The 15,497-nt window shown below is 44.3% G+C and overlaps 1 protein-coding gene across 3 annotated transcripts in view; it reads right to left on the bottom strand.

The window, feature by feature from the left end:
- nkain2 (sodium/potassium transporting ATPase interacting 2) overlaps nt 1-15,497 on the bottom strand; it is a 60,428-nt gene that overhangs the window by 7,408 nt on the left and 37,523 nt on the right. For 2 of the 3 annotated variants that reach the window (XM_061754562.1, XM_061754561.1), the window contains 2 exons: nt 13,456-13,656; nt 2,159-2,219 (listed from right to left, as the gene is read on the bottom strand). In XM_061754562.1, coding sequence (XP_061610546.1) covers nt 2,159-2,219; nt 13,456-13,656 — 262 coding nt within the window. The remainder of the gene's footprint in view (nt 1-2,158; nt 2,220-13,455; nt 13,657-15,497) is intronic. The other variant, XM_061754563.1, reaches the window with a different exon arrangement.

Here is a 15,497-nt window from a genome sequence, read left to right as displayed (position 1 = left end):
TTGCGGGAATTTGTGTTAGAATGCAAGAAGCCGCATTAGCGGAGATGTTTTGTTTCAGACACAAGCGAGGCGCGCGCAGTGTAATCCGCCGAGCCAGGTTTGACTGACAGGTCCATTAGCTTGAAGGCTTATCAGAGAGCGAATGACTGTAACATACTGAACAAAAAATGACTTTTACCACGCAGCTTTCTGGGCGAGAATCATTTTTAATGCCTTTTTTTTTTTTTTTTTTATGAGAATGCTGTAAAGTTAGCAGGGCAGAGACGCCTACCAGGGACGTCATGTACAAACTACCACGGTTCAACTTGACACAATGAAGAGAAATGAACAGAATATTGGGATTCCAAGTGCAAGCAAACCAAGTTGGTTGTTACTTTTTATGTTTGTCACGTGGGACTAAGATGAGTTTTATGGCCTGTGAGCACAAAATTAATTGGTAAAGATTTGAACTTGAGATGTTGTGGCACTTTTTGAGTGGAGATAAGAAACCCCGTTTTACTAATCCAATGTGCTAGTTCAGCTCTCTCCGTACTTTGCGGCGCCAGTGGCCAAAATACCACATTTAAGCAAACGGCATCACTGCAAGACATCAATTATTCAAACTTTGAATGCAGCGCTATTTTTCTATTTCTAAGTCTCTACAACCTCCAAAAAATACAACCAGACACTTCATTAGGTATCGCTATACAATCTAATGGGATTTCAGAAAGTTAGTCTCAAATACGTACCTCCGCTAAGGCCCAACAAATGCGTGCTGGACTTGACTTATAGGGATTATTGTTCCACTCCAGTCCTGTAAGTGGCAGTGGTTCACCTTTATCCAAATCCGCACCGAAACGGAATGGTTCTTCCTCAGCCTGTGGACCAAGCTTCTCTAGAAATCATGGTTACGCCATTTTTGTCTAACCGATTAACTATCTCGGCGATCAACTCAAAACGTTTGCCTCGCTTGGTGCTTGCCAGGAGATATCAGCTGTCTCGTTTATTGCCCGTCAGCGCTGTATGTCATTTAGCATTTATTACTGAATAAAACATGGCGGCTTATCGATCCAGCACCAGAACCTCCGCTGCGATTGAGCTCCACCGACGGCCTCGGGCGTATTTAATTCACTGTAATACTTACGAGCAGACGCGGTGTTTAAAATGTTGTCATCACAAATGAACCTGTTCTTCCCAACACGGTATTTCGCTTCAGTTTGCTTTATTGCGCACTCGAAATGTTTGAATGGACGACATTGATAACATCTTGCATGTGGTCGTCCAACAGTAAGAGCTTGGCGACTGCATGAAACACACACACACACACACACAACAGTAAACCGTGGCATGAAATGACCTATATTTTGTTATTTATTTATTTTATGTCAAATTCAGCACCCAAAGCCATTTTTTTTTCCCGTCATTTCGGTTGGAAGAGTCAAAGCTGAACTCGTCCTACTGATTTTCTCCGATGGCCACCAAATTTAAAGTAGATATCATCGCTGTAAGGCAGACATCTCTGATGTCCAAAATGGTCAATTTAAGATCGGTTTCACAAATCGATACTATTGATCTCTCGACCACTTTTTAAAAAATGAAAGAAATCTATGAACTCTCTTGAATGCTCAAGTGTCTGAAAAGTGTTGTAAAACTCCGCCTCTTCTCTCACTTTGCGGGAGCTGTGTGGCATTATGGTTGCCTCAAGATTGAAAGTCTGGATGTATTTTTTTTTTGTTTTTTTTTAGATAATAAGGATTGAAAATTGTTGGTTCATATAAATTGGAGTAAACCGGTTTTGTCAGCCACAAAGGTAAGTGTGTGCAGATTCATTTGCGCATCCAAAACTGCTTCTTCAGTTCATTGTATTTACTGCACCACACATGGCTCTAAGACCTTTAAGAAAATAGTTTGGGAAGATTATGTAACCACAGTTGTTTGCGTTTGTGAAACATTAAAAGGTGTTTTTTTTTTTTTTGTCTGGTCTGGGGGTCGGCGTGAGCACCGATTTTGATGCAGGCGACTCCAAAACTGGTAAGTTAGCGAACTGAAGATACCATTGAATTTTTTTGTGCGTGTCAGTTGTCCAACGACTGTAGATAATTTGCTGCAAAATGAGTTATGACGTTACATTGAAATCAGACGAGAGAGCAGGTGTGTGTGTGTGTGCGTGTGTACTCACAGCTGTCCTCCTCCTCCGAGATGAGCTTGACCACGTAGCAGGCGTAGATGAAGCCCGCCAACTGCAGGAGACACAAAGCAAAGAGAGGTCACCACGTCGAGGGCCGTGTGGAGGAAGTGGATCAGAACACCGCGGTATCTCGAATCACTCGGACAAATGCGTTGGCACGCGCAGGGAAAGGAAAGCCTCGGCGTTTTCACCCGCAAACCAGGTCACGCAGGGTGAAAAACCTCGAGAGAGCTTCGATCGCTTTTCAGGGAGAAATGGTCAGAGGACACGGATACAAGAAACTGCCTCTGCGCTCTGATCTGTTTGCTCATTGGCCGCTCGTATCCATAGCGACCGAGAGGAGGTTTCCGACCGGGCCAGATGCACAGGAAGTCGCGGTCAATAGAAGGTTGGCCTCATCAAAAACAAGACGACATGCAGACGCTGGCGGACGACTGAATGAGTTACGGCGTCACCCAGCTTCATGAGAGGCTTGAGAGGCTTTCGAGACGACACCGGCCCGCTTCGCTATTCGCCGAGCGGCGTGCGCAAGCAGCACAAGCAGCATTGCGCATGTTTCTCAAGGTCTTGACCTCATTTGGTCGAAATAATGTTGCGATCCCGAAGCGCCTCGCTCGCCTCGCCTTCAGTCGCCCACGCCCTCGCGCTGACTGACAAGTCAATTAGCCACGGAAATGTAACGATTCACGACAGAGCCTAACACATACAAATTAGTTTTAAAAAAAAAAAAAAAAAAAAAAAAAAGGCTTCTATCTGCTTTTTGTTGTCAAAATGTTTCTGGCTGGCACAGAGCTGCAAACGTGACAGAAAATGATAGTTGCGGATGTCGTGTCGTGTGACGACCCCACTACGCAATACATATTTTCCCGCAAAGGTCTTATTGGAAACTGCCTTTTAATGAGCCCTTGTCGGCCTATTCACCAATCAAAGTCGTGCAGCTGTGCTGGATGCAACTCAACTAATTAGAACGTAGTGCGACTGCAAAATCTTTCGAAATGTTGAAATCTCGACTTAAAGGTCCGATGACAAAGATGTTATGGGGTCAGTTAAAATTCATATTTGCATTGTTTATATGTTCTGTAATACATGCACGTAGCTTCCAGCAAGTTTTCCACCAAAGTTTAGCTGAAAATGAGGTTTTTATGACGCATATTGATTCCTCGCCGAACATACCCGAAGCGACGTTGGAATACGTGGAGGAGGAGGATTTCGACGTACAGGAGCACCCAACTGAAATTGGCACATATTTCCAACACTCTTGCATTTGGTTAAACCACACCTATTGCGCAATTAGTCTCTTGCCAATACAATTGTGTGAATAATTGTTGTTCACATGGACCCACAAAAACCGCAGAAAACAAACGAACGGCAGGTCGGCACTTGGCCAAGTCACACCAATGCATCACGTCTCCTTATCGTAGGGAAGCAAACATTTCATAGCATCTGCTTAGCAAATAGACTTTTACGGGTATTTTTACTTGAAAACAACCTAAAATCATTTTTGGTTTTAGTTTTGACACATTCACATTCACGGAGCTGTGTCTATTTTCACCGGAAGCCAGCCTCACCTCAAGGGCCGCTTGGGCTGAGAATGTTTGTTCCTCTGGATGCTGAAGCAGCATCTGTTCTGCTCTCAGCAGGCTCATTGCCTCTGAAAATGTCTTTTCGGTGCACACTTTTGTACAGTCGGCCGCCGTGAAGCTCTTGCGCCGCCACCCCCGCTGCGATGCACATTAATATCCTGTTAATATTCTGGCCACTCAAGTTTTTCATTTCGTTATTGCTGCATGTAAACCCAATATCCTGTTGACAGAAAAAAAAAAAAGGGGGCGCCTGGTTGTATATTGTCTCCTGATGTGAAGAAACCCCAGTAATATTTGTATACGTCTTATCTCTTGTCTGAGAGGGTTTGCTGGTATCTGCTCAGGAACAAGATACATCTTTTTAAATGTGTTTGATCATTTATCATCACTTCGATTTTACAATGCCGCAAAAACTACTCGTGGAAATCAAACTTTTTGGGAAAAACATTTTGAGAGACAAGCTGCCTTACCTCTGCCGAGAGGTTACGTTGTTATCGTTTACGGTTAATAATACATACATGGACAAAATTGTTGGTAAAAGTAAAGTGAAAGCAAAGCAAACAGCTTTACTAACAGCAATCCTCTTTATTGCCAAAAAAACAATGATCTCAGTTTTGTTGTGGTTTAATTGAAGACAATTTTGGCTCATCCAGATATTTCTCTGTTTTAGACAGTGACACAACACCTCAATTGAACTGTCGCCATCTGTAGACACTGCTAGATTATAACTGTGTGTCATCTGCATAGCTATGCACAGACTTCGCAATAGCTTTGAAAAATTCCGATGGTATTGAGTCAAGACAGCTCGTTGATGGTTTCAGCTGCTGAACCGTTTTTTTGGTCAACTGTATCAAATTCTGACATGGTAATAGAGTTTTTCCTGGGTGGCTACAGATGTAGTATCATTTTATCCTTTTGCTCATTTGTGCTAATATTTAACCTGATGGATTGTATTTTTTCCACTAAAATAACAAGCCAATTCATTGCATTTATCTGCTGTTGGGAGTTCTGGAGCGATCTGATCCGGGGCGGTTGTGATCGAACACAGTGCGAGTATTGTTGAAGTTCTTACTGATGATTTCAGAAAAGTGTTGCTGTCTAGCCCCGACTAACGCTTGGTTAAAATGACAAAGACCGTCGTCTGTAGAGGTCACAGTCAACTTGGAGTTGAGTTTTTCCTCCACTTACGTTCTGCTTTCCTACACTTTGATTCGGAGCTCTTTACCATCATTGTGCTCCTCCACGGTGTTCTAGGTCGCCTCAAGATTGTCTTAGTTTGAATAGGAGCGACAGCATTCATGACAAGTTCATCACAGTTTGTGGCACAGCAATGGTCTCCATAAACCTCGTGGCAATACTCTTATTTATGTACCTTTTCTTAATAGACATAGAGGTTGTCTGAACCTTTGGAAGAATTTGTAACACCAAAATGGTCAGAAATAGCCATATCCTTCATGTCAATTGAATGTCAACATCCTTAGAGATGAGCAGGTATAAGATGAGACCTTGGGTGTGGGTTGGACTCTTAATATGTTGAGAGAGAGTTTGTTGTCAACATGAATGCTAAAATCTCCCGTTATGACAAAATAGTTGTCGTCAGTACAAATAACTGACAGCAGTTCGGAAAAGTCCTCCATAAATTTTCCATTGTATCTCGGAGGCCGATAAATTATTAAAGCAAGAACCTTTGGGGCACCTTTAACTAAACAGAGATATTCAAAAGAGCTAAAATCACCCAGTATAATTTCTTTCCACTGAAATAATGACTTAAAAATAATAACAGCAATACCACCACCCTTTTCCCTCTTCCACACTTGTTCATAAAATTAAGATTTGCTGGTGTTGCCTCGTTTAAAATGGTAGTACAGCTACTTTCTGTTAACCACGTTTCATTTAGTAACAAAAAGACAAGATCATATGTTGTAATGATGTCATTAATCAACATTGATTTATTACCCACTGACCTGATGTTGAAAAGAGCTCGTCTCGCAGAGATAACAACGGAGACAATGGTTTGACAGATTCACATTTTATCCTCACTAAGTTTGTAGTTCTACTTTTTTGTTGTGCCATATTTCTTTGACCAACTTTCTGTCCCTTGTAATTACAGGGATCAAAAATGGCTGATCTCCGCAGGGGTCTGACTTATTCTAGAAATACCCCGCAGATATCAGTCAGATTTGCAGATAAGGTTCTTCATGGGCGGAGGAGGGGGCCCTTTGCATCTTAGTGGACGGTGGTTTCAGGCGAGGGGGGATGGGAGGAAGATCTTGGCGTGGTGTGCGTGAGATTCCAATATTGACAATCGTCTTCATCCTGTCCATCACACCTAGCAGAGAATTTCGGCGAGTAGAGAGTTTTGCGTTGGGCTTTGCTCCACTGGGGCAGGGATGGGTGTGGTCGATTCAACATGCTGACTCATCTCATTTCTCATTCGCTCCTCCGATTGTTTGGGTGACCCTGAGGAATCCGTCTGTGCCTAGTGTCGCCTTATCTCCTGTTCCTCCGATTTTTGGGAACAATTGTATCTTTTTGTCCTTCAGCCTTGTCACCTAGGCCAGTGTTTTCTTTTTGAGCCGCTGAATGACGTACACAGTAAAAAAAATGTTGGCAGCCAATAACTTAACCCCTTGTCTATTTAGAAAATAAAATTTACTGCTCCGGCTGTTTCCGGTTTGAAGGATGGCTTTCACAGATGTTCAATAGGTTTTAGATCGGGGCTCCTCAGAGTGGTCCGATGTTTTGTACGTCGCCATTCTTGGGTATTTTTAGCTGTGTGCTTGTGGTCTTTATCCTGTTTAGTCTTGAGATTTTAGAGTCAAGAGACCCTCTGGCGGATGCAGAAAAGCCACCCCGAACAAAACTGAGACCAGGCTTTCTGACACTGGGCAGCACATTTCGCTCCTGAATGGCGTGATAGGTCTTGAAATTTCATCGCACCCTGCACAGATCCAAGACCTCTTGTGCCGGATGCAGAAAAGTAGCCCCCAAACAAAAGTCATACCAATCTTTCTGACACTGGGAAGCAAGATAGCCTTGAAATTTCATTGCACCCTGCACAGATTGAAGACACCCTGAGCCGGATGAAGCGAAGCAGCCCCAGAACGTAACCCGGCCTCCTCCATGTGTTCTTTTCTTTCTTTGGTGAATTTGATTGCAATTTCAAGTCGCGAGTCCTCAGACGTCTCATGTTCAACTACAGCACTAACGATGGAGGAGTCATGCATGTTCCATTTGTCTGAATTATGGTGACCTAGTAACTACAGAAGACAAAAAAGAAGGATGTTCGGGGTGACAGCGGGAGCGGATGAGCCTGCCAAGAAATGATCGGTACAACTTTTCCTCGCAAAAGGCACGAGTGTAAATCAGGCCGGAAATGTTAAGGGTACGCGCTCGTCTAAGGGAACGTCGTCGCCCCATTTATAAGACGTGCCGCTTAGCAGGTGCCAGCTGTCACGGCAAAATGTATTTAGTCACCGAGAATGCTTGGAAGAGGAGAGGATAACGATGTACCTAATAAATGTTATTACCGTCCTGCAGTCGGTGACTAAAAATGTTTCCTTTCCGATGTTTTCAACATCATAATAATGCAAAGTGGCATTTATGCACTAACAATTTTTAACCTCCAGGGCTCCCCCTACAGCTGTGACTTGTAATATTTTAAACACATTTTAGGAATAATATTAACCCCCGCGTTACATTGTGGGTGATGTTTACTTTTAGAAATCGTTTTTTTTTTTTTTTTGCCGTTTGGAAAAGTGATCACCGCAAAAAAAAAAAAAAAAATCTGTGATTTAAAATTAGATGGCGGCACAGTGGACGACTGGTTAGAGCGTCTGCCTCACAGTTCTGAGGACCGGGATTCAATGTGTGGAGTTTGCATGTTCTCCCCGTGCCTGTGGGGGTTTTCTCCGGGTACTCCGGTTTCCTCCCACATCCCAAAAACATGCAGGGTTAGGCTAATTGAAGTCTCTAAATTGCCCGTAGGTGTGAATGTGAGTGCGAATGCTTGTTTGTTTGTATGTGCCCTGCGATTGGCTGGCGACCGGTTCAGGGTGTACCCCGCCTCCTGCCCGAAGATAGCTGGGATGGGCTCCAAGCACGCCCGCGACCCGCGTGAGGTTAAGCGGCTCAGAAAATGGATGGATGGATAAAATTAGATACAGTATATGTAGAAATAAATCTGTGATTGATTAAAACTGCAAAAGGGCGAAGGACGCCATTTTACTTGGACTGATGTCGAAATAGCATCCGGTTAGCGATCGTGATGGCACGTCGCGGCTTGGGTACACATTTGTGTAACGTCAGCGCGGTAGAAAAGGAATTCCCTCGCAAACCGAGGATCCGCTCGTACATGATGGCTCGTACTCTCAGCGTGTCGCCCCAATACCGAGACCACGGGAGGAGCGCGTTCACAAATCCAAGGACAGTTAAGATCCTCGAGGCCACCCTCACGCCAGATCACCCGATGAGACGGGGGCTCTGCTCCCTCACTGACGAAGCGACCGCACAGCGAGGTTTCCTTTCGCCGAGGCGATCGCTGATGCGGTGCGCTGACGCCACACACAAAAAAAAATAAAACCCTGGGCTTTATAATCCTGGCAAAACTGTATCAGCTCACAGGCTTACGCAGCACCATCGCTCGCTTGTGAAGATCGCGCCTCGATTTAAATTCCTAATTGATTCTTCCCCGTTTTCCCGCTTCTCGAGATGCTGATGATGATAAGTGCCCATAATCGCGGCCATGTGGCCTGTCTGCATATGATAATCTTGTTGTTTTTTTTTTTTTTGCGGCAAACATTCCGCCTGATCATTAATCCCTCCCGTGCTCTCGCCGCTGATAAATTGCGCTGTCACCAAGGTGACTCATTTTAGAGTAATAAATCTGTTTACGTAGCGGTGATGAACGCTGTATCGCAGAGATTTTAGCCTAATATGCATCAGCGCTTCATGTAGCTTCCACGATTCAACATTGGAAGCGGAAAATATAGCATCAGCATTAAATGGAGTTTGAAGCATACACTGAAAAGCTCTTGCTGAATCAATTCAAGGACAAATAACATAGCGCGGAATGTCTTTCTTGGACAAACTGAACAAAAGACCCACAGGTTATTACTTATTCATCAAATATGGGATTAGTGCAGCAGAGCACCGCGGCTGAGTGACACGCGTGGCATTGTTCTTTCTCCTTCCGTGATCTTTGAATAACAAGCGGTGGCTGTGAGCACCAAGCTCCCCCCTGCCAAAAAAAAAAAGAAGGAAAAAAAAGCTGCTCCTGCAGATGTGTTGACCCTCACACGTTGGCGTCGGGGCGCAAAGGACGTCACACCGCGTGCATGCTGGGAAGCGCGTATGGATTTACCGCCCACGCTGATCCCTCTGATTGTGGTCACTTGAGGCATTATTATCAGCCCGGTCGTCACAAAGTAGAACACTTCTCAAAAGTTACAAAGGCTACTAAAGTACACGGCCAACTTTTGGGCAACTATCCGTATTGGTCCGTGTCCCAACCACTGTGCCGTGTGCACCTAAAAAGTATCCACTTTCACTCGACTCATTTACTGCCATTGACGATTCTATACGTCAAATGGAATCCCACCATTAGCTGCCACTGCCGGAAATATATGTCAAGTACGTTTTTTCAATGGGTAGACCTTGAAGAGGGTCTTGCCCAGCTTGAAAGTCAGGTTTTTAAACCACTGTCATGACTGACAGATCCCTGTAGATGACCGCGTTGCATCGCTTTGGATTTGAGATCTGTCTGTATATCTGTAAATACATTCTCTTCCCATCAAAAGGCATTTCTCAGTCTCGTTTCGGTGGTTTTACAGTTCGAGGTGTCACAAAAGCAAACAAATATATAAATATGTAAGCGTCTAAGTCACTGTTCTGCTTGACATGATTATTTTCACAAAAAGCTTGTTTTCTCAGCTTAGTGGTCAGAAAGCGGTTTTTGATGGAACCAAACTCTTGTTCTACTGCCGATGACAAAATAACGGGAAAAAGCTTTTCTGGTGAAAGAAGAGAGTCTACCCTTTCTTTTGGTAGGTTTTGTGCTTCTATGGTCGCATGACTTAATATTATGTGGATCTTGAAAGATGAGTTCAAATGCTCTAAAAACGGCTGGCTATACGGGAACTCGTCAGTTCATAATATTGTTGTGTGGTCCCCGAAGGCACCAAATGGACGTCCGGTTGACGGAGTGGCTGGCGATTGGTAGAGAATAAAAAGCAGTGCAGAGCTAATTGTAACTGCTATAAGACTTTGATATTTCATGTTTTTTGTTTTTTTTTTGGACTGTGAAAAAACTGCTTGACTGAGTGCAGACTCCCTGCCAACCAAAAACAAGAGGAGATGATTTGGGCTGATGAAATAATCCTCCTTTCTTTTTGGGGTTTCACCAATCACCGAAATGACATGCCGCGACGTGCACTCTCGAGCCAACCAACTGGAGGCCTCGTCTTAAAAATGCATCTCATCTCAGTTACCGCTCTCGTCCTGCTGGTTTCTAGCGCTGTAGTCGGGCAGGAAAAGAAACACGTTTTTCCGCCACTGAGCTGCGACGACGCTGCAACGCCTACACGATGCCGAGACGCTCCCCCCTTGCCTGCTTTCAGCTCAGATCTTCATCTCTAAATTATAAAGCTAGCTCCTCCGTGTTTGATGATTTAGTCCATTAAGAAGTGAAGAACTCATTTGCTCTGGCAAAAAAATAAAAAAATAAAAATAAAAAGTCATCTTAAGACTACAAGGTAGAGAGTATAGGGATTTGTTTATTTAGCCTTTCACTGTACGGAGGAAGCGCTTTGTTGGTTGTCTTGCTAATGAGTCATCAGGTCCAACCACAAAACTCTGCCCTCTCAACAACCAATTTCTTTACAATGTGAAGTACAGTGACAATCAATTCCTACCTACTATTGGAATTGGACTAGTGAGTCCTGCTACGATGGGTTTTATTTAACTGGTTAAATAAAGATTTTGATTGATTGATTGATTGACTGCTGATCAGCTGATCTTTCTCGATCCATTGCCTCCATGTCCGTAAATTCTTTAGTTGATAATGAAAAGAGGGACTTTTGTACTCATTTCAGTTTTTTCCACTGACATAATAACATATGTCTAAGCGTGCTAAAACATTACCTGTACAGATTTATTCTCGTCCATGATTTCAAACAGGCTGGATTCACTCCAAACCCCGAACAAATTAAAGAAATTGATGGGTTTTTTTTTCCCCCCGCCACTTCACTCAAGCGGCGGTGTCTCCAAAGATTATACCTCAAACTTTGGCTCAAAACATAAGGAAACAAATAATCTACTAACATGTTTCGTTGGTCATTTAGAAAAATGCAGTGCTGCTAGCACATGGAAAACACTGAGATTTGCATCAAAACATCCTCAAAGTCTGCGTACTTGGACATTGAAGATATGATATTTTCTTCCACCCCAATTGTACAGCATATTCCTTCTTAAAATTCTTGCGCCAGCAGCCTCTTACTTCCTATTTTTGTACATCTCAACCTTGATTTAACAAACGCCAACGGCCATAGCAACCCTGCATACCAAACTACAGTATAATTACAACATCAGCCTCCGACTTTAACAGCAAGTGGATTCGCAGAATGGATTCCATTAAGAACTTTGACAGCATTTTCCACCAATTTAAGCGGCGCGGGCCGGCCGAGTCTGCCGGCGAGGCGGTCGGGCCGCGCGGTGCGTGCGCTCACGAGGCCCGCCCGACAGCCTTTCCGCACGCCAATTACGACGAGACAGCGGTACAGCTGCGTGGTGGCCTGGCACGCCGCCACGCCATAAGTATCGCTGTCGACTGCCGCGGCGGTGCGAGGCCGTCATCTAAAGAGACGAGGACGCAGAAGCACCTGTTCACCCGGAGCGTTTCACCGGTTCTGCCGATTTATAAAGGAAGGCATTTGCACTTATACGGCGTATATATACAGTATATGCGCCGCTTCAGTCAACGTAAGCGCATCCGAATTGCGATGCACAAGTGTACTTGAGTTTAAGTGCGCTTGAGATGGAGATGAAAGGTGACAGGCCTCCGTCATTGCCGCTCTCTATTTCGCTCCCCGTCATCTCCTCTGATCCCGCTAATGATCTCGGTTTGCCGCAGAGGGAAGGTTCCGGAGGGCCAGGCTATGAGAGGGGTCAGGGTGGGCGTCGGTGGGGGAAAACGGGCGCGGGGAAATCATTTTGGCAGAGATGAAACGAGAAGCGGCAGCATCTCTGAAGAGGCTTCATGTCCAACCGAGCAAAGTGTAGACTCTCTATTTAGCCCATGCAGCGGTTACTTGAAGTTCCAACGGACACTTCGGACTGCGGAATGTCACCGCACCTTACAAGACAGCATCCAAAGTCTAACTGTGTGTGTGTGCGTGTTCTGCTTTTTTATTTTGGGTGGTAGGTTTTAATTATTGATTTCTACTTCCTGTTTTTTTTCCCCACTGCAATTGTTCTGACAGGACTCGTGCATCTGAGTCCAACCGACAAGTACTTGGTCTTCCTCGAACATTCCATCAAAAAAAACGAAATTATGGAAAATTGATGGATGGATTAACTTCCGCTAATACTTTTCCCCCCCCCCCCCCATTTTCTACGTAATCCCCCCTCCAATACAAACACACAATACATTGAGCGAGGGCAAGAGCAATGGAGAACACAAAAACATGATACAAACTGTAAATAACACGAGAAACACCATCACTGAACCGTGATATAGCGGGGGTTTACTGTAATCATTTAAAAAATACAATTATTACATTAAACGTCGCCTTTACAGACAAAGGTTTTATGATGGCGACAGTTTATCAGGGTATCAAATACATTTTAAAAAAATCAATTACCGACTATCCCATCGACTATTCGAGTCATCGGTTAAAGATTGATTTTGCATTATTAAACAACAAGACCAATACGAAATATGAATGTGGGGTGCAGGTACTATTTTCGTCCACTTGGGGTCGCCTTTCTACACTATAGTATCTGTGACTTTGAATGTGTGGGGCTTGAAAAGGCGGGGCCTGGCCCGTTGAGCGACGTGGCAGTCGGCAAATGAAAGATCCATCTATCGCTGGATGTTGCGAGCTCAGGTTAGTGGCGGGCTGTTGACTGGCTAACCGTTAGCGAGTCCGCGCATTGAGTGCCTTTGGCCGTGCAGCTCGTGCTTGAATGTGCTCATTACGTGTTTATTTTGTTACCATTTGGTCAATAAAGCGATTGAAAATGCACCGGCGGCTGTGTCTATCCTTAATCACTTGTGAGGGAATTACAATATGTTCTAACGGGCGGTGGTAGTGCTGCACGATAAATTAGTTAATGATGTTTGTGTTAGCTTCAGTGGTGTCACCAGTTGTAGCCATGGTGTTGCGTAAGCCAGTTCTGCTTTGCGGTAGCCACATTACACTTTGTTAGCGTTGTTTTTAAGAGTCAAATGATCCCATACTTTTTGTGGAAAATTTTAACTCTGTCTTTTACGTGCTCTTGCCTCCTAGCTTACGTCTACGTGAGCCTGCAGTTGCATTAGCCCGTGTGGAAACATAATCACTGCAAGGCTTCGAACTCTTTTGAGTTTTTGGAATAATCATTGCAGCCCTAAATCACGCCTTTCCAAATGTATTATATTTTTCTACGATGAAAACAACGGCACGAACATACAAGGCAGCGCCAGTATTGGGTAAAGATAGTACTTACAGCCAGGAGTATCTGCAGCGAGGAGTGAGCCACTTCTACAAACTGAAACTCCATCAGGCACCCGGCTATCGATATGTATCGGTGGTCCTCGGGTGCCCAAGAGGGAGGAGGGCTGACGGGGGTCACCCTGCACCCGGGGCCGTTCTCCATCCACCAAGAGCGATGCATGGACAGGTTGAAGGTGAGGACGAGGTCAGAGTCCTGCGGAGACGGAGAGAATCCCAGCCGGAGGTTAAACTAGCCAGGAAGCCAGGAAGGATGGGGGCGGCGGAGGCTGAATGTCAAGGCGGCGTCTGAACGCGTTTTAATTAAAGCCAAACTGTTTGTCATCTCCGAGGCGGCGAGATGAATAGATAAAAAGATATAGAGAGAGAAAGTCAGGCGATGGCTGCGGCTAAAAATAAATCATAAGATGTAGCATTCCACTGGGACAGCAAGAAAGGGATGTTAGGATAAGACAAGAGTCGGGTACAAAACCTACAATATAAAACATACAAAAGCTCTAATGATGGTTTTGTGTAGAGGAGGCGTGAGAATGTACGACCACGACAAGCCATTTAACATACTCGAAAGGGCACTAGAGTATTGAACTTGTCAAGTGTCTTGATCAACAACAGTTGATCAACATGTCCTTGGGGAATACCAAAAAAATGCAGAGCAAAAGTTGTGCCTGTAGAAGATGTAGCTTCGCAACGGCTGCGGATCAGGACGCTCGAAGCACGCGGTCAGGGAATTCATCACTCTCCATCGTTTTTCTTAGGGTAAGCGCTCTGAAGTCAAAAGTCTCAAAACCAAAGCTACCATCACTGAAGACGTGTCTGAGCAATCATTTCCCGGAATCGATGCGCGTTCCTCCGAAGCATTTCGTAAGTTGTGTATAAAGGGTTCAACAGACGGCAGGGTGTAGTCACAATCAAAGTTTTTCTTTTTTAACAACTCGAAACAAGAACCCTTACAGTCTGTTCTGTAACACTCAGGCAACATCTGCGTCACACATCCTGTTAAAAGTCAGACTTCAAAACAAAAGCATGGTGGCTAATTTAAAAGTTGCACTCAAAAGTTGTGACTGCTAAATAAGTCAGCACAGAGCCAAAGAAAGTGAGCTGAAGCTGTTATTGCACTGGTGTGCTTTTATTTTGAAGGCCTGAATTGTGACTGAATGTCAGGTTCAAGTTGCCCCAACGTGTCCGATTGTTGCCGTGCAGACCGGGGGGCTCGTTATTGCCTTGAGTTGTCAATAATAGCTTGCACAGCGGAATACGCCTTGCTGTCTGATGAACCCTTTTTACACAGTATGACAGAAGGTTCAGAGTGCCAGTCATTTAATAAAGATGGCGAGAAACACTACAGAATTCAAGAATTCAATTTTGTATGTAAAGCTGGAGTTATTCTCTATCAAATGTACTTTTTGTGAATATTTTTGGGTGCCTGGAACCGATTAATTGGCTTTACATCATTTCCAATGGCAAAATATTGCTTTGGATTTCATATGATTCTGGAACAGATTACAGGTAAAAAAAAAAAAGAGGTTCTGCTGTATAACGATATTTGTGTTTTTTTATTGATTGATACAACGTTGCAGATTGTATCAAAACACGCGATCCGTACCATAGCAATTTTCTGAAAACCTCTGTAGCAGCGGAAAGGATCGCGCTATACAGTACCACTGGACCGCAATTGGTTGGTCGCAGCTAGATACTGTGCTACGCTGATTGGTCGCCATGGCTGACCTAAACCACTCAATAGTAAAGAGTTGTTGGGAGCACAGTGGTTGAGGATCAAGTAACACCTGAGTGAGGACGCTGGTCTCTGTTCTATTCATCCTGCTGTCGCATCTTCACTCAACTGTGCCGCCTCATCCTTCCCAAAATGTTCATTTTCCCACTAATGTTCCCACCTAATTAATGAATACGGTGCTTTCCTTTCTCTCCCTCTTTTCCTTTTTGGGTGTCTTTCTATTCTCGCATAATGAGTTAATGCCTCATTAGCGCTGCGCTCTGATTAATACCGTCTCCCCTTGTTGTGCTCGTCTTTGTAATGAG

Source organism: Phyllopteryx taeniolatus, chromosome 18 (assembly GCF_024500385.1).
Source record: "Phyllopteryx taeniolatus isolate TA_2022b chromosome 18, UOR_Ptae_1.2, whole genome shotgun sequence".
Taxonomy (NCBI): Eukaryota; Metazoa; Chordata; class Actinopteri; order Syngnathiformes; family Syngnathidae; genus Phyllopteryx; species Phyllopteryx taeniolatus.
This window is presented reverse-complemented; position numbering and strand designations above follow the sequence as displayed.